The 26,311-nt window shown below is 41.7% G+C and overlaps 1 protein-coding gene across 8 annotated transcripts; it reads right to left on the bottom strand.

The window, feature by feature from the left end:
* Window positions 1–5,769: 5,769 nt before the first annotated feature.
* Window positions 5,770–26,106, bottom strand: MELK (maternal embryonic leucine zipper kinase). Of its 8 annotated transcripts, none has more exons than XM_072031340.1 (18): window positions 25,992–26,106; window positions 25,684–25,784; window positions 25,355–25,440; window positions 24,797–24,913; window positions 24,089–24,232; window positions 22,707–22,775; window positions 21,465–21,557; window positions 20,543–20,641; window positions 17,887–17,955; window positions 17,219–17,317; window positions 16,239–16,325; window positions 14,956–15,084; window positions 12,132–12,278; window positions 11,181–11,406; window positions 9,394–9,487; window positions 8,776–8,947; window positions 7,304–7,407; window positions 5,770–6,196 (listed from the first exon to the last, which is right to left on the bottom strand). In XM_072031340.1, exons 2-18 carry the CDS (start codon window positions 25,745–25,747, stop codon window positions 6,019–6,021), a joined length of 1,977 nt encoding a protein of 658 aa, XP_071887441.1. In that variant the 5' UTR covers window positions 25,748–25,784; window positions 25,992–26,106; the 3' UTR covers window positions 5,770–6,018. The 8 variants fall into 8 exon arrangements, with proteins under 8 accessions (XP_071887441.1, XP_071887446.1, XP_071887443.1 ...); XM_072031345.1 differs by having other exon boundaries at window positions 8,776–8,944; XM_072031342.1 differs by lacking the exon at window positions 25,992–26,106 and adding an exon at window positions 25,903–25,947.
* Between the last annotated feature and the right edge of the window lie 205 nt (window positions 26,107–26,311).

Genomic DNA, 26,311 nt, shown 5'->3' with positions numbered 1-26,311 from the left:
CTGTTTGCCTGTGAAACCCAAACCTAGAAAATGAGTGTTGGAGCGTGGCTGGATGTCTTGTATGACCTCCTCCTTTCCCGGATAGCTAACAGTGTTCAAGAAAAATAGCTTTGATGGGAAATTTCAGATCGCAAATACAAATTTAATATTAACATTTGCCAGCAACATTTTTCAAGGCAAATCCTGAGCATCTTTCACACTGAAAAAAACACACACACTGCTTTTCCTTCTGCTGCAAAAGCAGTTCTGCACAATGCTGCCTGTTTTGTGCCTGCTGCTATATTCCTTCTGAAACTTGTGGAATTCTGCAGAACTTTGCTAGCATTTCCCAAGCTGTGTGAGTCTCCCTGCTCCTGGTGAGGGGAGGGGGCTTTTGTGAGCCCAAATGCAGAGCATCCTCCCTCTGACCAGACCTTTACGGGAAGACCCAGCTCTCTCACTCCAGGGAAAGGTCTGATGTGAGTCAAGAGAGGTCCAAATCCTAGAAACCTGCTACTATACCTCAATTTACTGATTTCACTGGAATTACCAAAGGAAAAAGAGAATACAGGGAAAGGAGGTCATGGGTGTGAGATGAAGGAGGTCAGAGCTGTCACCGACTGGAAAGTTCAAAGTCTTTGGGAAGGTGAAACTGGTAGAGCAGGAAGGGAAGATGGGGATGAAGGTCATATAGATGAGAAGGGACACAAGAATGTGGGTCAGAGGGCACTTGGAAGGAAAACTTGTTATGAGTGAAAAAAACTATTGTTAAGTGTGCTGAAAGGCAGAGTGTAATATCGCCATGGCATTGATCAACAACAAAACCTCAAACCCCAAGAGCTTTCGTGGTGGACAGGCTGTCACAGGTGTCTCAGGTGAACTTTGAAAATGGAGGTATTCCTACAGAAAACAGGGGCACACAGCTTCCTTTTGAGATCCTAGGCTGTGATGGGTGCCAACTCCCACCTGGCATGAGGTTACCCCTTGGCTACTCTCCCCTGACCCTGCTGGGACTAGCACAGTCCCACGTCTGCCTACAGGGCAGCTAACGTGGACCTTGCCAACCTGCCGCCAGCACCATCAGCACTGCAAACTGAACGAGCCATGGGTGTAGGAATCCATTTAACCTTGCCTGAGGGATGCTGGGGGGCACTCCCAAAAGCAGAGCACTGTCAGGGCAAGCAGGGTCTGCAACCTCTGGCAGAGGGGCAGCAATAAACGGCCAATCATTAGTTACTGACAGGTCTCCAGCAATATTGCAAATTGAATCAGAACACGGATGATGCAAGAGAAAGATTACAGGATTGGTCTTTGGGGGGTTGTTGGGTAAAGCATTTCTAAGCAATACTGTTTTTCTTTGCTCTCCTTCCACAAAAAGAAGTTCATTGAATTAAAGGCATCCAAAAATATAAACAGACTGTATTTTCCCAACACTTGAACAGGCTTATTGCTTCCACCATTTATATTTAACATTAAAGTTTAATCATGAAGTAGTTAGCTATAAAAAAAAATATTAAATGAGTACAGAACACACAAAAAAAATTAGTAAGTATTTCAGAATGAGCACTTGAAAAGAAAATTTATGCATACATACAATGGAGAATTGCAATTAAGAGCTCTAGGGATATGAGAATGATTTGTCCAGCCATTACACAGTCATTTCAATTTAAATTAAAATTGTAACTATTTTCTAGTCTAGTAAAAATATATGGTGTCACATTAGGACTTTTAATGTAGCTTTCTCTGGGGAATGCAAAAAGCTAGTTAGTAGCACATAAATAACTATATATTAGAAACTGAATAAATTCTCTGCCAAAAACCTAATACGATGAAAACAGAAATGACAGTGGATTTCTCTAATGATTTTCTCTAACGAAGCACAGCCCTCATTCTAAGCCAAGGAAACAGTTGATAGGGTGTCTGAATCTACGTGATTTTGTTAGAGCTGACTGACAAAAAATAAATACATCTGCCTGATCTATTTTTTAACTTGAATTACATAAATTATGCTGCATATTGTTCAAAGACTATGATAGTGTTATCTAACGCTACAATCTTCATCTTCTCCTAGAAAATACAGGATAAGTTGATTGTTCTTTGCAATATCCCTACTTACAGATCTGTAAGCGGTGTCTATCGGACTAAATAAGAGACTGGTTAGTGAGGAATTGTTTCTTGTACTATGGTGAGTAAGTTTTAACAGCTTGATGTAGGTTGTAAATGAGCAATGTGCAGTCCCACATGAGTGAACCTGGATGAAGGCGAAATACTCCATGTGGGACTTGTGAGAAAATGGATCTGTGAACGTCTGCAAGTATTTTGAGGTCACAAAAAATACCTCCTGGATCTTCAACAGGCTCTAGGGACGGGAAACGCACAGCTTTTTTGAAGCCACCTTTCTATTATAGCTCTCAAGCACCCAGAGCCTAAATCTTTAGGGATTGGTGGCTACCAACAAGTTCTAATGATGCAACTAGCATTTTATCAGTCTCTCCCAACAAAACTTGGTTGCATTTTGATATTTGATAAGCTTCCCGTATGGCATTCCTATTTGTATGTGCAACACTTTGCTATTTTCATACATTACAGATGTCAGAACAGGAATTCTCTTAGTTAATACAGTAACTTTAATTAAGTTAAACAACATGTAAGCAGTTAGACTAATAGCTTCTACCCTGACCAAGCCTGGAAAATAAGTCTGTGCTGTTTGTCTTTGTGGTGTGTTCAACCAACTCTGACTCTCTGGACTCAGTCACTACATTAGCTTCTGTATGTTAACATATTTTGTTTTTTCATTCTCCTCCAAATTTTATTTTCTCTGATGAAATCACACAACTCTGTCCCAGCCTTAACAGAGGCTAGTTATAATTTCTATTTGTCAGCTTCCTTTTACACACCCACAGCCTGCCTCTGTTAAAGCACCCAATTTTGAGAAGTTCTGAAGAAAAGAGGCAGGCAATATAAGAATGGTATTTTCTATGAAATATATATATGTGTGTGCTAGAATTTTTAAGAAAGGGGTTTAATGTCTTTACATTTACACCTTTGAGCGGTAAACAAATAGGAGTCAAGGTTTCTTATATACTTGGAGAAATTGTAGCATCACAGAGAGATAAGACTTACGCTCAGTGGTAACACTATGAGCACATTCGTGTGCAACGAACATAAATTAAGTTTGACCTCTAAAAGAGGTTCCTAGCCAAGAGACTGAAGTAAGGATAGCTTCCTAGGCACAGCATACCAACTGATTCCAAGACTGACTTACAGGTATGAAGATATACAACCTGGCAGGCTGCAAGACACGTGGTCAGAACTCAGGGAAGCAAGGCATGCATCCTGGCCCCGTGTGCCTGCCTGTGGGGGCTTCTGTAAGCCTGGCACACCATCCATGCTCCTCTTTACCCACACAGCTCATTTTTTGGTTAACCCTCATTTTTGTCTCCTTCTGAACCCCACCAAGGACCAGCTGAAATAGAATTCCAGCATTCTCGCTAAAAAAAAAAAAAAAGAAGATTAAAAAATACCAATAGCAAAGTATTAGTTTAATTTCAAAACAAAATAAGATAAACAGAAAAGAATCTTGCTTCTTGCCCTCTCTGCCGATTCTTATCACCAGATGTCATTCATTCATAGCAAGGAATATTAGGAAGAAAAAAAAGGGCTGTAGCTTATGAAGAGGAACCTTATTTCACACACCAGAGCTTGTAAGACAACTTGAATCAATTATCTCCCAGTTGTTTTTTGCTTATAAAGAACGAAGGAACAAGACATCTTAATTACTGTTTGTCCTTTCATAACATCCGTCTTCTCATTCTTAGGGACCACACAATTTTCAGGCAGAACTTTCTCCTAACTACTGGCACTAAAGGTATTTAAGGATAAGAGGATAATGCTGCATTAATTTCTGAATATAAACTCAAGGAAGGTAAAAGCAAGCCAATATTTCAATTCTTCATCCAATTTGCTTTGCAGTTGGGGTTGGTGATCTAAAACATATCACACTGTTCATTAACTAGACTTTTATCAATATGCATCATTCAATCAGCCCTTCTATTTTCCTATCCTTACTGCAATTCAGATCAAGTTCCATGCAGAAGCCAAATTCTTGGGGAAAAGTTTGTATTCAAAAAAAAAGCAAGAAAACAAGCAAAAAAGTTTGTTCAGTATTGCAGTACTCCAGATACGGACCAGTTACTGCGCTTGGATGCACTGCTGGCATTTTTGGCTGAGTTCCATCTGATATTTAGCAGGCTTAAATTTCAACATCCAAAAATCAAATAGAAAAATCAATATTCCAGCTGGAGTAGCCAGGTACAGACATTATTTAAGTGCTGATATGAAACTTTTAACACTAATTTGTTGGAACAATAGGTTAGGTATGCTTTTATCAACACAAACACAATTCGTGTGTTGGTTGCACACCTCTGATAAGACCTCTTTCACTGGGTGGGCTTCACCACCTACATTTGTATATTAGCACTGGTGAGGGATGTTAAACACGCGGCCGCTTCCTCCAGCAGCTCTGGCCCGGCACAGACCAGTGCCACCCAGCATGGTTCTGGCTGTCTGCTGGAGCCCAGCTTCTCTGACTGGGCCAGGGGACACAGCTGCAGGTTCAGGCAGCAGTGGAGACAAGCACGTACCTTAGACACATGGGCACAGCCTGTCGACATTCACTATTTACATCCCTCTATTTCTTGTTTCTGACTCCCCCTTTTCCCTATTTTCCCTTGTGCTGAGGTCCTCAGATAACCTTACTGAGACAAATACTTCCACATGCTACAAGTACGTACATCCATCCATGACTGACGAGGTTTGGCTCATAGTGTTGCCTTTCCTAGCAATTGCTGGTCCAGTTTGTGTCATTGTATTTTCCTTATTCATGGTGTTTCCCTTTTCTTATATCCTTTTGCATCTGAAAGGTTCTTGACCAAAAACACTTAGAGGAACAGGAGCTCTCTCCTCCCACACACCCTCAGATACATTTCTACCTTTTCTTGAAATTCAGTAAACACTTCCCAAACCCTTTCTCTACCTAAAAAGCAGACAAATGATAACTCAGCTCTGGAGAAAAAAAAAAAAAAAGCAGCTTGCCTAGAGAGTACTGGAAAATAGTATATAGAAGGGCTTCAACAAAACTGTCCTCTCACTGCTAGTACTTGGATTTACACTGGTGTGGTTGCTGCTCATGCTGCTCATGTTGCTGATGCAGGCTAAAGGATAAACACTGCTATGTGACATACCAAGTGCTTGTAAAACATACAATTTCTAAGAGGGACGGGAGCAGAGCTGGGCAGGAGGGGCTGGAGGACTCCCATCACTCCTTCAAGTCCCTTAACATCACTGCCAGCTGTCTTTAAACAGTAAGTTGCAAATGATTCCATTCACACAATTCAAAGGTGTTACATTGCCCTTAACACAACGACGACCACTTAACACAAGAGCATCAGAAAGTACATACACTTTTTAAGCATCACTGGGGCTTACTAATGAGCTAGAGTAATGTTTTATATGGGATCGCACTCTAAATCCTAGCCCTCTTGACTTCACATTTATTGAAGACAGTTCTATTTGGTATGACACTGAGCATATACTGTAACTCTGGGAACCACAGCTGTGACTTAGTTAATGATCTCCATAAATCCTACTTAAACAGAGACAAGAAAAGAATTATGCAAATGAATTTCTGTACCACATGCACATGATAACTGAAATCATACCAAAATAAGCTTCAGTATATGAACACCAATACCTTTTATATTTGCGTATGTGAAAAATGGGGAAGCAGGGTTGGGGTAAAGACAGTTTAAATTTTTATTTCAGAAGAGTTAAAATACCGAAAGTTGAGAAGTTTCTTATAAAGGGAAAAGATGACGGAAACATATATACAAAGAGGGATGGTTAAAAAACACAAGACAGATTCTCAAGTACAGCTGTGAATGTGATCAATAATTACTCTCCAAAACAGATCTTTTTAGAATGATGATTAAAGCCTGCTTCTTTCAAAACTGCTTCTTTCTCAGCATGTGCATCAACCAGTCACACTTGGCAGCTAGATAAAATGTCATCCATCAGTCTCTTGTAGACCCAAGCATCACCTTTAAGCCGTTGTCTCCTGATACCAACTACTTCAGGTTTACTGAGTTGACATACTTCTAACTCAAACTTCATAGTTACTTTGCCAAAGTCTGACTGTGTTTGGCATTTCAGCGTATAACTGTACAAAACAAAGGAGAAATAAAATCATTTAATTGTTTAATGTTTGTTTTGAAATACGATTTTGAATGAGTAACAGTGCTTTACAGAAATTACCCTACTGGTATTCACATTACTAAGAAAACAACCCATAGTGAAGTGAGCTGAGAGTTTTGAATACATCAGTCCTACAGTGCTGTCGTTTGTACCCAAGTACAAACAGATGACAGTAAAGGCCTACCCCAGCCATGGGAACTGCTGCCACAGACCCTGATTCATGGAGCACAGAGCTGGAAGGCACTGGGGTGTTCCTGCATTTTACCTAGAAACCAGTTTCCTCTCTGCAGAGACCACTGCTGAGAGGCTGGCTACAGCTCAACTCTTGCTAGTATGAGAAATGGAAAAACTGATTCTGAAATTTAAATCGCCACACTAGAGAGGGGCTCTTCTCTGTAGTTATGTACCTGCCCGCATTTTGAGCTTGAGCATCAGAGGTCCAGGCATATTCTGACATACTGGACAATTAAATACTCAAGCACTTCAGAAGATACATATTAATGAGCGATGCAAGACATTTATTTCATGCATTGGAAAACTAGCAAATAGACATTTATTTTTGGATCAAAAATAGGAATTGACACTAGTCTGAGTACTTTATCTCATTAGCAAATCCTAAAATTTAAAATAAGCTTGCACAAAGTGTGGATTCTTTGCAGCTTTTAAAAATAAACTGATCTCTTGGCCAAATATTTATGTTTTTACTGCCAATAATAAGGGTTACAGGTATCGACATTACCCTCCCAATGTGTCTAACTTGTGTCATAACCATCCTTTTACATTTAAAATTTCACAAAGAATAGACAAAACTCGCATCAGCTTCTAAGTGTCACCTCAACATTACTGTTTAATATTTGTCAAAGAGCTCTATGAGATGTCATGTAACATTATTTTGCATTGTGTGGGCAATTTTCATCACACAAACATTTAATGTTCTCTATACTTTCTCAGAAAGCATCATATTTCACAGAGTGGGGCCAAGAATGTAAATTTAAATACTTTGCTTTATCAAGGACTAGGGTACTGGCTATTTAGATGTGTAAATGCAGAAGTCATCCTTGTTTCCACTTACCCCTTTTTAACATACTCCACTTGCTTCTTTGAAAGGACGGCGATTATTTCATTCAACAGTTGGTCTGGATTCATCAGCTGAGTAGTGGTAACATTATAGTGTGCCTAAAAGTAGTCAGCCCATTAAAAAAAGTCAAGAAAAGTCATCTTTCTCCCCAAACTGAAGATATTATGGAAACTTTTCATACAGAAAGCTTCAGAACATATAACCATATTGACAAGAAGGCTTCAAATCCCTATTATCATTAAGGCACTGTAGTTAACAGCAGAAACACTACAGGTGAACTTCTGGACAATTAATATCAAAGCATGCACAATCTCTAATCCGGCATAACATCCAAAGCAGCAGTGATGGGCCAGGGCAGCAAAGAGTCTTATATATAGCCGGAAGTGATTGCTTGACAGGATTACAAAAGACAGACAGAGGACTGTGCTTAAAGCACCCTTTAGTTGGGAGATTGTCTATCCTTCATTGCTTAGCCAAGATGGTGCTTCTGGTATCAAGTAACACACACGGTTCCATGAGGCTTTTCTAGCCTTAAGGCATCACAGCATTTAAGGAAACAAGGTTATTTACTACCCATAAGTTTATGATTATAGTTTTGTTTATTTCAAGGTTTAATGCTGCACATAATATACTTGTCCACTAAGTGACGTCTTGAACTTCTCTTTTGAAGAGACAACTTCTATTCAAATATAAATTCCATTTAAGTGATTTATATGGCACTGTTCACTGCATGGAAAGGTCTAGTGTTATGCCAATGCATGTATATTCTAGAAAAAATAATACCAAACCTATGAATCAACTTTGGTAGGTAGAAGTTATTAATTTAATGTTAAAGTGTTCTGTGCAAAGGAACTTCTTATTCTAAGGCTGTTTAAAGAACTAGTAGTAATAAACTGGTTTGGATGAAGAGACATCAAAACTTTGAAAATCAAAAATTATGCTGACAGTGTCAGAAATTCTTTTACAGGCTGCAGTTCTTTAGGTTTTAAGATTAATCTCAGATTCTTCTGAATTCTAACAACTCTCCTGGAATACCTTCCCATATATATATCACTCCAGGAATACAAAAAATGAGCAGGGGATATAATCAAAATTCACTTTACGGCACCAGAGGGAGAGCTAGCAATAGCTTTATACAAAAACGTGATTAAACATTTTCAGCTAGGGCTCCTCTTTAAACCCATCCTGTTTCCCTCTTATTTGATTATATGGCACACAAAAAGCAATGGTCAAATCCCCCCCTTGATGTGCTGGCAACTTGCCTGAGCCCAGACTAGCACTGACTCCCCTGGCAATAACTGGGGCAATTATCACAGTAACAGAAATGCAGTAAGAGCAACCACAGTTTTTCTGTAGAGTGCAGGCAAGTCAGACCACAGAAGTTTTCACAAGGCCAGTACTAAAGGTACTGGATGTTTTCAATAACTCTCCTCTATTTCCACATCAGATTTCCCCAGCAGCCATACCTTAAGTTTCCTTGGCTCATCTCTAGTGGATCGTTTCTTTTTGCTCGGTGTAAGCATTGTGATCACTTTATCTAGGCCTCTTTCAAGGCTTCCAAATATCTTGGCCTTTCTCTTCTTTTGGCTGCAATCCACATGAGCTACGTTGAGATCTAGTTCCACTGAGTGACACCTGCTAAAGAAAAAAACAACAATGTAATTAGCTGTTTTATGTCAGTATTCAGAATCTAGCTATATCAAATACATCATTACAATATTACCAGAGCTGACAGAATGAAGTAAATAAAACCAAGTGTAGTGTATTAAGAGAGTTTCTATTTAAAAGTCAGTTGAGCTTTAAACTCAGAGATGTATATGAAAACCACACTCTAGGGAACTGGAACAAGAAAGAATTTACATTACAGAAAACAGGAATGAATTCTGAATATAATTGACTTCTAGTTTTAAAACTTTTTTCTGCCTTCAATATTTTCCAGTGAATATAGAACAAGGTTTTAGGAAGGTTTTAACCCAGATAGTGGGAATACAGCTTGCTGTTGTAAACAAGGCTTCCTAAGCTGTTCATGGATTAAGGTAGCACTGCTCTAAATCAGAAATGTATACAAATAACTGGACATTTACCTTCTCTCAGGAAGAACCTCAGCTGCTGTCAGTTCGTTTGTATTTGCTGGATTTTTGGGTTTCTTAATTGGGGTGACTGTTGTGAACTGGCTCTCTGAAAGAAAACATCCAAGCCAAAACAGGTATGTTTTTGAAACAGGATTTTTTCTTAATTCAGGATTTCTTGTAATTAGTGAGCTATTTTTTAAAACCAGCCCCCTATCTATCTCTGGCCTGCATCTTCAGAGTAATAAAATGTATTTTTAATATAACAAGACTATCCCTGCTACACAAAGTAAAACTGAGGCTGAATTCCCTGGATCTCTACAAGTCAAGTCTTCGAGTGACCATGCAGTTTAGTATTATGAGTTTGGAAGGAAAGAGGATTAGAACTGCTTTCTTGCTCTGCCACTGGTCCTATGATAAATACTGAGGAATTTGCTATGTCAAACAGTTGCATTCCAAACCAAGTCATTTCCTTTACATGAAAAGGTGTGAATGATATAGTCATGTTTAATAATACAAACTACATAATAGTATAAAAAGTTCCACTATCAACACTGGCAGAGTTGTTTCAAATGTGCAGAAGTAAACCGTAAGTGAAACTGTCCATATAAGAGCTGTTACAATTGAACCCTATCTAAATGCTCCAAGTTTCAGTGTTATAGAACTGCATTTGGCCCCAGACAATGATGATCTCAAAATTACTAACTGCTACTTCCACCACTTGCTATCCCTAGGAATTACTCCTACCTATCCTGAATGTAGGAACATTCAGTGAAACAAAAAGTTTAGTTTAACTCCCAGAAATGTCTAACTAAAATGAGCTAGAACCATATTTCTGCATTTCTCAATTCAGAAGTACCTACTTTAACCTTTTAAACTTACCATGAAGAGAAACATCACAAGTTACCACATATAATCTTAAGACAAAAATCAAACTTGTACGAACTACTAGCCGTTAAATACTTCCTTAAATACTTAAGGAAGGACAGTGATACGTTTATAATGGAAGTCATCCTGCAATCACCTAGTGTTTCTCAACAATATCCCCTATTATCTAGAACAGAAAAGTCTCCTGTTGTAAGGAGCCCTTAGTATTGAATGACAGAGCTAACATACAGAATCAACACCAAAACTTTAGTTTCAATGGTTGAAGGAAACAGTAAGAGGTATACAGGATGTGCCAGTTTTTATAAGAATGAAGGCTGAGGACAGACATTTTTGGAACTTAAATGAGCTGACATAATGTACGCAGGTTTCTGTGGTCCATCACATAACTGTAAGACTTCACATTGTTAACAGAAGTACTTTCACTGCCACTCTGGACAGGTACTGTGAAAATAGATAGGCTACCATGAGAAATCTAGCAGTTAGATTTCTTTTAAAAGCTAAAAGTGATAAAACCAGACAACTAAAAGCATAGCTTTGTTTTCACTCAAGGTAATAGCAAACAAAAAACAAAGAATGAAGAAATCTTCTAAACCTTCATGGGAAAGCAGAAACATATGCTAGTTTTAGGAATACAACAGTTGATTCCCAGTCAAAGTGCATTCAAAGGCACATTCATATGAAACTGTAAGAAGTAATGACTTCTGTAATTAACATAAGAGTACGACTCCCTGACATATGATTAAACCTCTTGCAGCGCATTGTCTGATGTACAGGCTGGTGACTGTATACTGTGACAAAACAAAAGTCTTACAGAAACAGATGCTTTGGATACACAAATATTGTGTTCATATTTTAATTTACAATATTCCTAAGCAACACATGTTCTTGGTTTTCATTTGTTACACACAACATACCTTTGCAGGCAGGTACTTGAATGGATATGCCTTGTCCTTGCTTCTCAATCTGACTCTTTCCGAGCGGAGTCTTTGGAGCAGGAAGCGCAAAGGGCATTTCATTTTTTAACACTGACTCTGTATCAACATTCTCTTTGTTTGCATGCTTCTTTGATGCCACTTTTCTTGTCACTGGAGTTGACAGTGTGAATTCCGTATTATCCAGTTGAGCATCATGCCTTGAATGCTGCCAGAGATGTAACAAAAAAAAAAACATTTTTGATTGTATTCTGATCACATTCAGGGAAGTTACTGACAAGGAAATTCTAAAATCTAAGCAGGTCAGACACAATGGTTATAGAAGTATTATACACTACTCATCTATTGAGCAAAACAGTTAAAATCTTCAGTACCTCCAATTCCCTCCTACAATGACTTGATTTCTTACAGATTGAGTCATTTGACTTTTATCTGATCATCTAAATTCTCCAGCTTCCATATTTAATATTATTTATTCCTCACCAGCTAATCTAAACACAGCTATGAATTTGCATTTGGTTTAAGTATATAAATTTGAACTGCTTCACTGTGGATTTTCTTGCCAATTCTGAACTTCTTCCTGTACCTTCAAAGACCTGTCCAGCTCTAGCCTAGCTCCAAAATCTCATTAGCTATGCCTTATTTCCCAACGTGTTTTAAAATCCTGTTTGACTCATTTGCTTATTCCTTTACATGCTGTTTTTATGCAAACTAAAGGTCAAAGTTAAGGTTCTCATTAAATTAATCGTGTTAAATATTACTCATTTTAATTATTTAGCTGAGCATACTTCTTTACTCAGTCTAACTTTTTTTGGCCATGGAACACTAAATGTTGAAATATTTAATAAGCGTTATGTACAAAGAGAAAAAGATTTCTGCATTAAGAATTGTTTGTTTTTTTCTTTAAGGAACTAACACTAGTTCTTCAAACACCTGCTTTGTTCCGTGACTACTTAGAATAAACTCTTCCAATGGAGACTCTTCAAACAGGGAAGCTGCATCAGAAAATTCCATGGATCCAAATGCATACGGCATTTCACTGGAGTCTGGTGCATCTCCATATGTCACAGTTTTTTCAGACTGAAAAGAAAGATTCGGTTGAGATTTCATTGCAGTATTAAAAGTGAGATTTCATCAGAAGAAAAATCAGTAACATCTAAGACTGCCTTTTTTTTTATATAAATTCCTAACAGCTAATGGAAATTCCCATGCCAGCAGCCTATGATATGATCTTAATATTGCCATTGTAGATTTGTCAGTTGATTTGTCAATTATATCAAGAGCAGATAGGAAATTATCCTCAAAGCACATCTTTCCCAAACAGTGTCAAGAAGAGTAGCAACTCACAGAAATACCTGCCTTTGATTTCAAGACTTGGACCATGAGCTCTTTTGATCAAAAGCCAAATAATAAGCTGGAAAGAACCCCAGAGAAGAAGGCAGCAAAAGGTTGAAAGGGGGACAGATAACAGTAAACACATCACATCCAAAACAAGTGATTGCAGAATCCACAGTAACACTTGAACCAGCATTCAGAAGACTTCACCTACATGCAAGCCTAGACAAAGTATGATTTACTAAATCATACAATTCACAACTTCAGTCAAGATTTCTCACTTTCATGTCTCACACCACATTCAATAACAATATCACAGTATCCTTAGTTTCTAGTTTTTGATTTCAGGAGCCCCTTTCCCAAGGACTTGTTTCATACCACTTTGCTGAAGTCACATATGATACATAGTCTGTTATGCAGCACTACTAATCTTAGGAATCTCATCTGTATTACAGAGCAGCTGGATGAATGAACTGAAATAATTTACATTCAAGTGAATTAGATGCCTAATAATGTATTTACTTTGAGAGCTTGTCTTTACACGGAATAGCATGTCCGGCTAGCTAGCTAACAATTTTATACAGAAGTTCAGAGGTCAAGGAAGGAATGGCTTACACTAAGTCTGAAATTTTACTGAATGCCTTTGAGTTTGTCAAGCATAATTACTGCTGACATTACAGATAGCTGCATACTACATATGATATTGCAAGCAATTTAGCGACTTCAGACAAATTCTGAAGCAACCTATGTGCACTTTTCTGCCAAAGCACAGGAACAAAAATTAAGAACTAGCTACACACAAAAGCACTTAAGATTCAAATTCCTCAAGAAAAAAACAAAAACAAAAAAACAATGTTTCCTTTACTCAAAATAACCTGACTCCTCTCAGAGATTCTGTTCAAAAATGAATCAGTTGAGAAGGAACAAGTTTCTGCCCTTTAACCATCCACTTATGTAGTATCCATGTCATTGCAAAGTAGGCTGCCTGGATGACATGCCAGGATGTTTCAGAAGACTTTCCTTACTAAGCCAAAAAACTAACAAGGTACAAAAATATCTAGTGACAAATAGAAAAGTAAGAAGGTTGCCATCACAAAAGGCAATCTGGAACACTCACACAGGCCAAAGAATAGGCTATTTTGGTTCCAGGAGCTGCTAAAGGAAGCTTCTCTGTGGTACTCCCAACTACTTGTTCCAGTAGTACTACTTTGTAGTAGCAGCCCAGCTGGCTAAAACAAACAAGGAAGAGACTGAACTGTTTAGAACAGAACAATTCAGTCAAAAGGGGCCTTCAAGGATCATCAGTTCCAACTGCCTGACCACTTCAGGGCCAAGCAAAAGTTGAAGCATATTAACGAGGTCATTCTCCAAAAGCCTCTTGAACACTGACAGGCACAGAGCATTGACCAACTCTATGAAGCCTGTTCCAGTCTTTGACCACCCGCTTGGCAAAGAAACTTTTCCTGGCATCCAGTCTGAACCTTCCAAGGTACTGTTCCCACACATCCTTCCACTAGTTCTCAGTGGTCAGAGGTGAACACCTCCCTGTGTGCTTCCCCTCCTTGGGAAGCTGCAGAGAACAATGCAGTCACCCCTTGGTCTCCTTTTCTACAAACTACACAACCCAAATGCCCTCAGCCCCTCCTCACAGTACAGGACTTTCAGCCCTTTCACCAGCTTTGTTGCCCATCTCTGGATGCTCCCCCTTGGGTGGGCTGACCGGGCTGTGTCTCATGCACCCCAACACAGGTTTGCCCCCTTGGCTGCCAGGGCTCACCACTGGCTCACATTGAGCCTGCTGCCACCAGCATCCCCAGGTCTCCTCCTGCTGAACTGCTCCCCAGCCACTTGTCCCATCTGTGCCCAACCCCGGCACTGCTCCATCCCAGCACAGCACCCGGCATTGTCCTTTGCTGAACTTGATGCCAGTGCTCCCATCTGTCCTGATCCCTCTGCAAGACCTCTCCTCCCTCCAGGGAGTCAGAGGCACTCCTGGTTGAGTATCATCAGCAAACTCCCTAAGGATGCATTCCACACCTGCATCCAGGTCATTGATAGAAATGTTGAGCAGGACTGGCCCTAGGATGGAGCCCCGGGGAACACCACTGGCTGTCTACCAGCCAGTAGGCCCATTCACCACAACACTCGGCTCTGCCACTGAGCCTCTTCATCACCCAGAGCAGTGTTCACCTCTTCATAGCATAGCTGGACCAGAAGGATGCCATAAGGACAGAATCAAAGTCCTTGATAAAATCCTGAAAGACAACGTCTGCCACCTTCCCTTCATCCAACACGTAGGTGAGCTGGATGCATACATGCTCTCTTACTGATGATTAGGGCATCAATCTGCTTTCCCAGGCAGAACTTGCTGACATGGAAACATTTTTATCAGAATGTTGTCCCGTTGAACTCTGAAACTTACCTCTGGGCCTGCTGAGGGAGTTGTGCTAGCATGCTCTGTTAGCAACGGAACCCGTAAGCGAATGCGCTTGCCACGAGCCTTCTTGGATTGAAGCAAGAGATATGTTGCTGACAACTGGTCGTAATTCCACTAGAAAACAAAAGGTATTTAGATGTCTTTGGAAAAGTTGTGAGTAGGCGGTAAGCTCAGTCTTCTGAAAAGTTTTGCATTTCTGATTTTTTTTTTCCACCTGACGTGTAACACTTAAGTTTGATCATATTCAGATAGTTTCAAACTTCAGCTGATTCACACAACACATCTGAAATATAGAAGACACTTCTTCGTGCTTGAAACTTACTGTATAGTAAAAACATTAAGAGTGAAAACTAAGGCCAAGACAAGAATCTTTGCACATAAAGAAGTGAATGGCAAAGCCCCTGTTAATTCAGATTTGCCTAGTATTTCAACCAGACTCTCATTTTTTTTGTGTCATGTTCCAGCCTAACCCCAAGCAATGTCAATGTTTGGTATGATTTTCAGCAGCTTGACTACAATGAGTACCACAGGTGTAATTGTTGACAGGCTCGCAGCACAGTATTGCTAGTTTGAATTAGTTATAACACATTAGAAATCCTCCAGTAAAGGACTGCGTAAATGCCATGAACTTAATTGAGAGAACTACTCTCCCTTATTCAAAATATTCAAATTCAAGCGACAATTTTTAGAATCAGGTTAAAGCCAGAGTCCACCTCATGTTGTAAGTCTCTTCTACCAGGTTAGAATATCACCACTAACACCTTGGTACAATTCCTCTACAGGTAGTCAGCTCAGCTTTTGTCATTTATATTCCAATGGGACAGGAACTGATTCACTTCTTCCAAAGATTGTGAAAAGCAAGTCCCCCACGCTTATTTTATAGCCTGGCTGAGCGATGCACTGGAAGTTTTCTCTCCGGTATCAGAACATTTCAAAGCATGGAGTTCAGCCAGTGCAAGAAATCAGTTGTTCATCCAGACATCTTTAGGTTGAGTCTATTTTGCCTTTCAGAAATTCATAAGGATATTAGCATGGTAGAAAATATCAATAAAGTTTAGGAAACACACTGAAAGGAGGAAAAACAAAAGGCAAAATTGAGCTTCAGAGCTGTACTGACAGATCTGAAATTCTGTGGGGATTCCCTAGGTTGGAAAAGCACAGCAAAACTCACGCCTGAGAATAAGGCACCATGAGGCTGCCAATACGCTAAGGTTACTTACTGTATTAGCATGCTTAATTACAACAAATTAACAACATGTAGTTCTTACCTCTGATATTAATTCCAATATACTCTCCCTGCTCTGGTTGTGAAACACGGAAAGCTCTGTCACGCAGTCCTCGTCAAGGTGTCCCTGCTGCAAGAACATGGACTACATTCAAGCATGAAGCTTTCAGGTTGTCTCATCGAGACACATCTGACCATGACACTGCTGTGATATGCAGCAGGCGGAGTCCCTCATTATCCAACATTTCAGATTTTGTATTTTAGTTAGCATCATGGCTAAATGTTGCCGTGAGTAAACGGAGAAAGTCACACAACTTCAGCAACTTCAGCGTCTCGGCCCTCCCTGGTGAGAGGATCTGAATTCACGTAGGAAAGGCTGTCTGCAGATAAGATTTTTCCCTTGAGTGGAAGCTCCACTTTTATCTCTTCTTAAATATGCAAAGCTCCATCAGGCATGCACGTCTTTGCCAGAGCTGCTTAAAACTGACAGCGCACGTGCAACAAGCTGTTCTTTACCTAGACAAACAGCAGCACCCAGTGGCCAGCAGGAGGCATTGGCTGCAAATGAGCATCAGCTGCTCATCAGCACTTGGTGACAGCTGGAATTTCCCCCAAGCCCCCACACTATCCTCAACTCACACACATCAAAAGAGTTCAAGTACAGAGAGGACAAACATGCTGTCAAAGAGGTCAGCTTGTTGGCCAAACGAGCAATTCTCAGTGAGAACTAGAATTAAGATAAACCATAAGCATGTCCAAGAAAAATAATAATACTTGTTTTTTACCCCCTAAACCAAAGTATTGACCAAGGAGCCTGGAGAATCAACTGGTTGCTCACATACAGAAGTTCTGCACATTTTGATGACAAGCTAGCTGTTTTGCTAATTAAGCATCAACGACAGAATACAATGACAACGTACCTTGAAATGCCTCCTCAAAAGAAATGGCAAAGAACCGGTACCGTTGTGACAGCAAATAAGATTACATGAAATGCCAAGGAACCTTCTTGGCAAGTGTACTTACTGGATATTTACTTTGCCAGTGGACAGCATCTGAATAACCTTCCATGAGCCACGGGTGACTTAACAGATGCTTAACTGTAATCCGCTTCTTTGGGTCCACCTAGTGGGCAGGAAGAATCAAGTTGTTACACAAATCTGAGAGAACAGAAGAAAAAACTTATCTTTTATTCAGACCTTCTGGGTGCTTACAACGGATAAAATAGAAACCAACAATGTTTCAGAACCCCAGCAAAAGGAAGGTTAAATGTCTGAGCTGTGAATAACAGTTACAGCACCTATAGTTACAGTACATGTTCCAGTAACATTCTGCAGTGACTAGACTGCCTAGATGTAGCCCGAAGGCATATTTCATATGCTCAGCTTCATTAATAAAACGTCTCATTTATAAACACTTCTTAATTGTGCTGCATCAATAGAACACCCAAATGCAAGGTGCTTCAAGACTTCATTTAATTATTTACATTTTAATTTCTATATCCATGAACTATTATTACATTCTTGCATGAGAAATTTCTGCAGAAGACAAGGCTAACCTTTCCTTCAAGGATTCAGACGTATAAGAGTTAATCTTCAAACACCAAATATTTTCTAAGTACTTCATAGATGTAGTATTCCGACCTAATGAAACAGCATTTTGTAGACCTATCTGAGTAGAAGCAGCACCTTTACCTGTAGCATTTGGCTAAGCAGCAGCGTACTGCTAGGAGAGAGCCACTTTGGAATAGTATATTTTCCTCTCTGTGGAAAAAAAAATAAATAAAGAGGGTGTAGAATGAACCTTGAATAGTTAGGTCAAACAGGATTATTAAATTACTTAGGTGATAGTGACATCTCTCTTCAGCCAAAAAGGAAGAAGAGCCACATGCAAAAAATGTTTGAGAGTTGAGATAAGGACAGGGAGATCACTCACCACATACCGTTAGAAGGAAAACAGACTCGGCGTAATGAAGATCAATGTAATGTATTGACAAATGGTAATAAACTCGAGCAGTGAGAACTAAAAACCTCCTCCCTCTGAGCAATGCAAGGGAACAGGGCAGTCCATAATGCTTTGTCCCTGCTGCTCCCTACACCTCCCTCTCTGTCCCTGCTCCCCACGGGGTCCCTTGCAGGGGATGCCGTACTTCCCAAACTGAGCCTGCGGGGGCTGCCCACAGGCAGCAGCTCTTCAGGAACTGCTCCAATATGGGTCTGCACCATGCGGTCCATCCATCGGGAGCACGCTACTCCTGCAGATGCTCTCACCACACCTCCTGTTCCATCCTCACAAACATGGTTAGTGATATCATTAGAAACAGATGGGGGGCAGATTTCAGATTTCACAGTGCAGCTTTACTGGGAAAGTAAGGCATCAAATCCACATGATCTGCATGTGGGTCCAAGGAGCCCCATTACCCATTTTGCTTTTAATACATCACTACGGATCAGGAGACAAGGTAAAACAAGTAGCGTCTCCTTGACTGAGGACAGTGCTGGAAGGCAAATACCTCGCAAGAGCTACCAGAACCATAAGATCACTCCACAAGTATTTTCTTCTTGCAGGAGCTGTAGCACGTACTTGGTTGACTTAAGTATTCCCAAATGAAGAGATGTGGAACATTCCAGGGAAAGAAACAAGGTGTGCAAGCACTGTGATCCTACTTCCAACCACAGGACCATGTGGGTTGGGAAAGACGTCTAAGATCAGCTGGTCCATCCTTTAACCTCACACTGCCAAGCCCACCATTAAACCATGTCACTAAGCACCTCATCTACATGGTTTTTGAATGCCTCCTGAGTGGTGACTCAACCACTCCCCTGGGCTGCCTGTTCCAATACCTCTCAACTCTTTCAATAAGGAAATTTTTCCTAACAGCCAAGCCAAACCTCCTCCAGAGCAACTTGAGGCCATTTCCTCTTGTCTTATCACTCGGTGCTTGGGGACACCCATCCCCATCTCGCTAGAGCCTCCTTTAAGGTAATTGTAGAGCTTAGATTCAAGCAGCAGCCTTCCAACAGCCTTGAGCTGGGATTACAGTACATTTCAGCATCTGTAACCTGTGAAATTCAATTCCACAAGCATATCTAAGTGTCTCCATTTCAAGCAATTTTCATCTCGCAGCCACACAGAATTAAAACAAATTCAGAGCAGAAATAGCAAGCCTGCATCTTAACACCTGTGAGACTTCCCTCTTCCACTGCACTCAGACTGAGTTTTAAAACTTGCTCATCTCTGTTCACCTCAACAAGTTCCACTGGCCAATGTTTCACCTCTCCAAAGAATGCAGCTCCTGGTTCTCGTGAAGTGAGGCCTCAACTCTGCAGAAACCATCCTTGAAGACTACAAAAGATCTCCTGTCCCCCCTCCTACCACCACAGTCCTTGAATCCTCTTCAGGATGCTCTACTTTCCAGTCATACCAATCTCTTGGTCAGGGAAGGAGAAGCAGGTAGAGGAAGCCAAAGACCTCAGCCAACACAGCTGTTCCACACTCCGCTGGCTTCCTGGAGGCTTTGTGAACAGAAATTTGCTGGCAGCCTGCAAGTGGTTTGTGGAGGTGTCTACAGGATGCCAAACAGCAGCTGTTCAGCTGTACTGGGAGGAATTTACAGGGAAACAGAACCAACGACTCAGTGCTGTTACTTACTACCTATTCAGCCTTTTCTCTTGGAGGCAACTTATGGGGTCTTGCATTTCCTCCTCATTCTGGACAGAGAAGTGCTGACAGACAGCACACTGAATGTAAGCCACGGGTGTCTTCTGGCAGAAAAGATGCCCAACACTACCGTGGGCTGAATTAGGAAGCAGCACCAACACACCAGGGGGCTGAGCCCTCTGCTCAGCTCTTGTTGGATGACATCTACAATGCTGCACCTAGGTTTCAGCCCCCTTCAGGAAAAGCATCGAATAGAAGAAAGCTCTTTGCATGCTCATTCTGGAGGAGGAAATCTCAATAGCGGTAGCAGAATCCTGCCTTTCCCAGAGAGGAGAATAGCTGGTATTCAAGAACAGTCAGTCTTGGAAAATCCAATGGCAGATGTATGGTTCTGTCACAGCATATGGAGAAGGCAGATGAAGGATCCCCCCCCCCAAAAAAATCCAGCCCATTGACAAGAAAATTCTTCTTCTGAAACTCCACTTGCTATCATCCACCAGTTGCACCAGGCTAGTGTACCGGGAAGGCCAATGGAAGAAATGCACAAAATGCTAGGAAGAGCAGCAGAAAGGGACAAAATTCAGCACAAAGTCCTTTTTGCCTTAGGCAAAGCCTAGCAGGTTCTGTCACCAGAAAAGCAAACCTCTTGCAACACTCAGCCATGTCCCTCCTAGCACAACCAGTACCTACCATTATCCTCCTGTAGACTGCCATGACGTTGTCATCATCAAAAGGGAGAAAGCCACACAGCAGAGCATACAGCAGTACACCCATGCTCCAAATATCTGCCTAAAAAATAAAAGTGCGTAGATGTTCACAAAGCAGATGTATCCAAAAGGGCTTCATGACAGACCATATTGTCCGCCCTTGGCAAAGTCCCCACACACTTCATGAAGAGTAGGCTCATCTTGTTTAAAAAAAAAAAAAAAAAAAAAAAAGCAAGAATCAGAGGCCAACAACAGCAGTGCAAAGCTGTGAGAGCAAACAAAAGACTGACTCCACCCTAATAGCAAAGCAACTTAAGAAGCTTGAAGGGATTCCCATTACAGCATTTTGGATAGATTAACAAATGCAAATTGCAAGTAGGCCCAGAGTTTCAGGTATGAAATCAAAGCTGAGAAACCTCTTCACATTTTCTGCGCTCTGTTTTTTACAACATTGTGCAACAAAAAGGGACCAAGTCTTCATGCACAACTTGCAAGCTAAAGAAAAGCCTGACGAATCATTAAAACTTTGAGATTGCACAAAAATTTGTGACAAGTGAGGAGTAATTGACAGAGGACAGTGCTCTTTCAAAGATTTTGTAGTAGAAGAACGTTACTGTTTTGTAGGGCACTAAAAGATGGAGCAACTGGTAGAGGTAGGTAAGGATTAGCCAGAGATAAACCAGCCAGCTACCTGACCTGTGGCCAACAGTACTGTTTGAGTCTGCGACTGCTAAGGCTAGTTGAGGCAGCTGTGGGAAGTACCAAAGTAATGCTGTCCAGGGGCATTCAGGAGGGAAACCAAGTGAGCGTACCCCAACTTCACTGCCTTTACAAACAGGGCACCAGAGGAGAAAAAAAAAATTAAAAAAAAAAAAATAATCACACACTACAACTCTGCTACATACCTCTGATCCAATATATGCTTTGCCCTGAATCAGCTCCGGCGCTGCATACGCTGGGCTTCCACAGCAGGTGTTCAGATGGTAATCAAGGCCTCCCTAGAATAACACAGAAATCGGAATAATCACACTGAAGCCTTGGCTCTAACACGCTTTATGTCATCTAGTAATGACACAGTAGAAGCCTCAGAGGCTCCCTCTTTTTCTGCAATGCATCTATGTTCACCTTTTATTTTGCTTTGTTGTAACTTATGAATTTACTAAGCAAATAGTCTAAGACCATAAACATCTAAAACCACAAACATGTTCTGATCCCAAACTGCTCCTTTATCTATGTTCCTTGGCAAGATGCATTCTTTTCCTTAGCTCCTCATCTATTAAGATGAATTCCTTGTGCAAACATGCAGATAAGAGATACAAACCTGTGACGAAGTGATCTAAGAGCTACTGAGCATGAGGCTAGATGGTTATTTATGACAATATTTAATGCAATAACTTTTCAAAGACCCACTGATAAAACACTTCCTTATCAAAACCGTGTTCTTATTTCACATGCACTGTCTTCTACACAGATCACAATAAGATGATGTTATTCCACTGAACTGATGCTCTGTTGGTCCTGATTACCAGCATGATGCTCTAACTTGCTCTATTGAGTCAAACAAAACAATCTGAGGGTGAATAACTCCCTTGAAATCCCTAAAACTGTCTCCTTGTTACATTGATCCTCACCAGCACCCACCTTGCATGTTAAAAAGGCAAACAGAAAAGGCTCCCCAAAACTCTTTCTAGGATCAAGAAACAATTCAGGACAAACACACAGAAACAGAGGATCTGCATCTGTCACCTGTATAAACTTGTTGGTTCTATCCACAATATCCATCTCCACAAAAATCTTTTGAAGAAAGACATACACAGGTGAAAAACGCATGAAGGAAAAGTGCATGCCAACCTGATATTACGGGCCCTTGTATGAGACAGAAGGTGCTGTACATACCAGATGATCTCTGCCTTAGATTACAAAAATATCAAGTCTACATGGAGAAAACGATTTAACAGGCTGCTCAGAGCCACAGCTGTTAACTGTTCTCTTGCGCAGTTCAGTCCCTTCCAAGGAAGCAGTAATTGCATCCCAACCACATCAATGGCTTTACTTTAGGGTGTTTGGGCAAGTCACTGCATTGCATTCTGTGGTCAAACATGCATTTCTTGGGTGCACATAGTATTGGATCGAGCAGACACTCTTACCTTTGGCTTTGCACAGAGCCCAAAGTCTATCAGCTTCAGATTATGTTCCTCGTCAATCAGCAGATTTTCCTGGTGAAAGAGAAAGCAGCAAGTAATGCTTTTCAGCTGAGCATCCGAGGAACCACCTTTTCTTGTACTAGGGCTTGGAGATGGCACAGGATAAAGCCCTCAGACACTGCGTCTGACTCTGCTTTGAGCAGCAGGTTCTAGCAGAAACTGCTGCAGTCACTTCCAAGCCAAGTTACCGTATCCTCCTCCGGATTCACCAGCTCATTGTCTAGAAGCCAATTCCTTGCAAAAGGCACAAACAGAGCTTTCTTTTTTTTGGAGAAAAGCTCTTTGGAGACAAAGATCTCATCAGCTGTCTGGGAAATTGCCTGAGCTCCAAGGGTTTGCTTTTCTCAGAGATATCAGCATCTCTAAAAAATGTAAAGTTCTAACCAATTTGTGGAGAAACACTCAAATCTTCCAACCACTAAAACAATGCTTAATCTGCAAAGACAGAGAAGCTATAGGATGGGGCCAGTAGCGTGCATCTTATTCTGCACCCTCTCTATACGTATCCTTCATTTAAGCTATCTGACTCTGTTCCTTGAGGTACAAAACCATAAGTGTGCACAACAGATTGACACCATCAAGGCTCTCTCCAGGTGCATACTGGAACAAAGAGTGTAACAGAAACACCTAACCAACATCCAAATTAGTTCCATGTCTCTGCTCTGCTCCCTTTTAGAGCATGAGCAGAGAATCACAGAAAGGTTTGCATTGGAAGGGACCTTAAAGATCCTCTTATTCCACTCCCCCTGCCACAGGCAGGGACACCTCCTGCTAGACCAGGCTGCCCAAAGCCCCCTCCAGCCTGGTCTTAATCCACAGCTTCTCTTGGCAACCTCTTCCAGTGTGTCACACTCCTCAGAGTAAAGAATTTCTTCCTTACAGCTAATCTAAATCTACACTCTCAGTTTAAAACCACTACTCCTTGTCCTATCCCTACATCCGCAACGAAGAGTCCCTCCCCAGACTTCCTTTGGCCCCCTTTAGGTATTGGAAAGTTGTTATAAGGTCTCCCTGGAGCCTTCTCTTCGCCAGGCTGAACAACCCCAATTCCCTCAGCCTGACTTCATAGGAGAGGTGCTCCAGCCCTTCATCATCTCTGTGGCCTCCTCTGGACTTGTTCTAATACTTCCATGTCCTTGTGCTGGAGGCCTCAGAGCTGAATGCAGTACTCTCAGTACTATGTTCTATTTCAGAGGAAAATCCCTTCTCAGGGTCAGCCACATCCAGCTCAGCTGAGGCACACAGTAGCAAGCAGAAACAATACATTTCCAGAAGGCATCAGATCATTTGTTATTTACAGAAATGTGACTACTATTCAGGCTTACTGGTTTGAGGTCCCTGTGGGCATATCCCTTACTGTGAACATAAGCAATTGCTGAAACAATCTGCCGAAAAAATACACGAGCTTCTTCTTCTGAAAGACGGTCCTTGGAAATAATGTAATCAAACAGCTCTCCTCCAGGACAATACTGCAATAAGAAGGTAAAGCGCAAAAGAGAATATGTTTAGAGCATAACCAGGAAGTCTAAGTACCAACGAGAGCACAGAAAGCACTGGACAGCAGCTATAGGACTCTCTGCATATTCCCTTTGCTTTATCAGTACCCAAAAGTTTGGCATGGGTCACCACTGCAGCAAACCACACAAGCCAAGAAGTCTGACCCTTGCCTCAAATTTTGTATCCAAGACATTACACTCTTGTCATGGGTGGTGCAAATCACCCAGGAGACGACAATCACTTGGGAGTTCTGGTGTCTCACAGACCTTGCTGGTGCTATTTTAAAATAATTGAAATGCAAGGTAGGAATTAAACTTATTTCACTTTTTGTGAACACCAAAGAGTGGCTTTTACGAGAAGACAGAATATGTATTTTCAGCTTAATGTTTAAAGTAATGAATCTTGAACAAACTCATCAATTAGATAACCTCTTAAGAAATGCATCATTTCAACTTTGCTGTTATATTATCGCATACTGCTAAAGCGGACAGATCGTGTACTGTAACCTCAAGCGTGGCAGAAACACCATTTCTTACCTCTAAGACCATGAATATTTTCTTGGATGTCTCTATTACGTGATACAACCGGCAAATATGTTGGTGACTTAAATTCTTCATGGCATCAATTTCTGTTTTAACACGAGGCAAGTCATCCTAAGAGACCATGAACATAAGCTATGAATTTGGTGACTACTTACAACAGTAAACTGCAAACTATTGCAGAAGTCAAAATTTCACAGCACGTTTCTGACAGCATACGATTCAACATCAACTCATCTACAGCTCTTCCATTCCCCCCATATAATTCTGATCAGCAAAACCTGAAGACATAAAATATCTAGTGTTTTCGTCAGCATTTTGTTTGAGTTATTGTAACAATTGTCAACTTCCTCCATTTTACAGCGAGTGAATGCTGCCCACTTCACAAGAAGGCACAACGTTTCCGGTGCTTTGTTAACATTCCTTGAACTCTGCAGCATCCTTTAAAAGGCAGCAGGGCTAGTAGGCAGCATCTTTATGTACCGCACCCCTTTGCTCTTGAGAACTGCACAAGAAACAGACGATGCTATCAAATGTTACATGTTTTTGACTTACCCCTAGAGCAAGCTTGTCCATGATTTTTATTGCAACTTTTTCACCGGTAAGAAGATGTCGTCCAAGCTTTACCTTCGCAAACCCACCTAAAAGTGAACACACAGACATTTAAAGCTCAGCATGATAACACGCGTTCATCCTTTTAATCCCGCTTGTAGAGCAGAGTACGCAGCACGAGTTGTGTGCAATGCCTTCATCAGAGGAAGAGGCGATTTGAGTTAAGGGCTGCCAACTAGCTTCAGAATTGTGCTCCAAAATTCACGGGCCTGAAGTCACTCTGTACTCAGGCAGACAGCAGGCAGGCGTCTTTGTTCAGAGATCACTCCTACCCGTCCCAATCGTTTCGCGCAACTCGTAGTACTTCAGAATCTCCTCATCGCTGCTGACAGACATCCTGAGGCCAGCAGGCGCCTGCCCTTCTGCCCAGCACCTGCAACGACAAAGCGCCACCCGTGGCTGCGCTGCCCTCAGAGCACGGCCCGAGGCGCGGAGGGGCCGCTTGCAGCACCGAGACCCACCGAGACCCACCGGGACCCACCGGGACCCACCGGGACCCACCGGGACCCCTGCTCAGCGCCTGGGCGCTGCTGCCCGGCCCCCCCCACCCCCGCCGGGCCCGGCCCGGCCCCCGCCTCACCGCTCCGCCACAGCGCCCGGCGCGGCCGTTGCCGTTTGAACCGCCCGCCCCGCCCGCCCGCCGGCAGCACGGGGCCAATGGCGGCCGCCGCGCGGCGCCCAACGGGAGGGAGGGAGGGAGGGAGGCGCGGCAGGGCGGCCATGTTGGGAGGGTCGGCGCTGCTGCTCCGCGCCCTGCAGGCTCTGGGGGAGGGTGGGGAAGAAGGAACATGGTGATGCGCAAGTCCAGGGCACCTGAGGACATGGATCTGCGGGTCCTGAGCGAGTGGGCAGACATTGCCCATCACCAGGTTGGGTGAGGCCAGTGAGTTGCATCCCTGG

This window comes from Anas platyrhynchos, chromosome Z (genome assembly GCF_047663525.1).
Source record: "Anas platyrhynchos isolate ZD024472 breed Pekin duck chromosome Z, IASCAAS_PekinDuck_T2T, whole genome shotgun sequence".
Classification (NCBI taxonomy): domain Eukaryota; kingdom Metazoa; phylum Chordata; class Aves; order Anseriformes; family Anatidae; genus Anas; species Anas platyrhynchos.
Note: the sequence above shows the minus strand (reverse complement) of the source record. Positions and strands in the feature narration are given on the sequence as shown.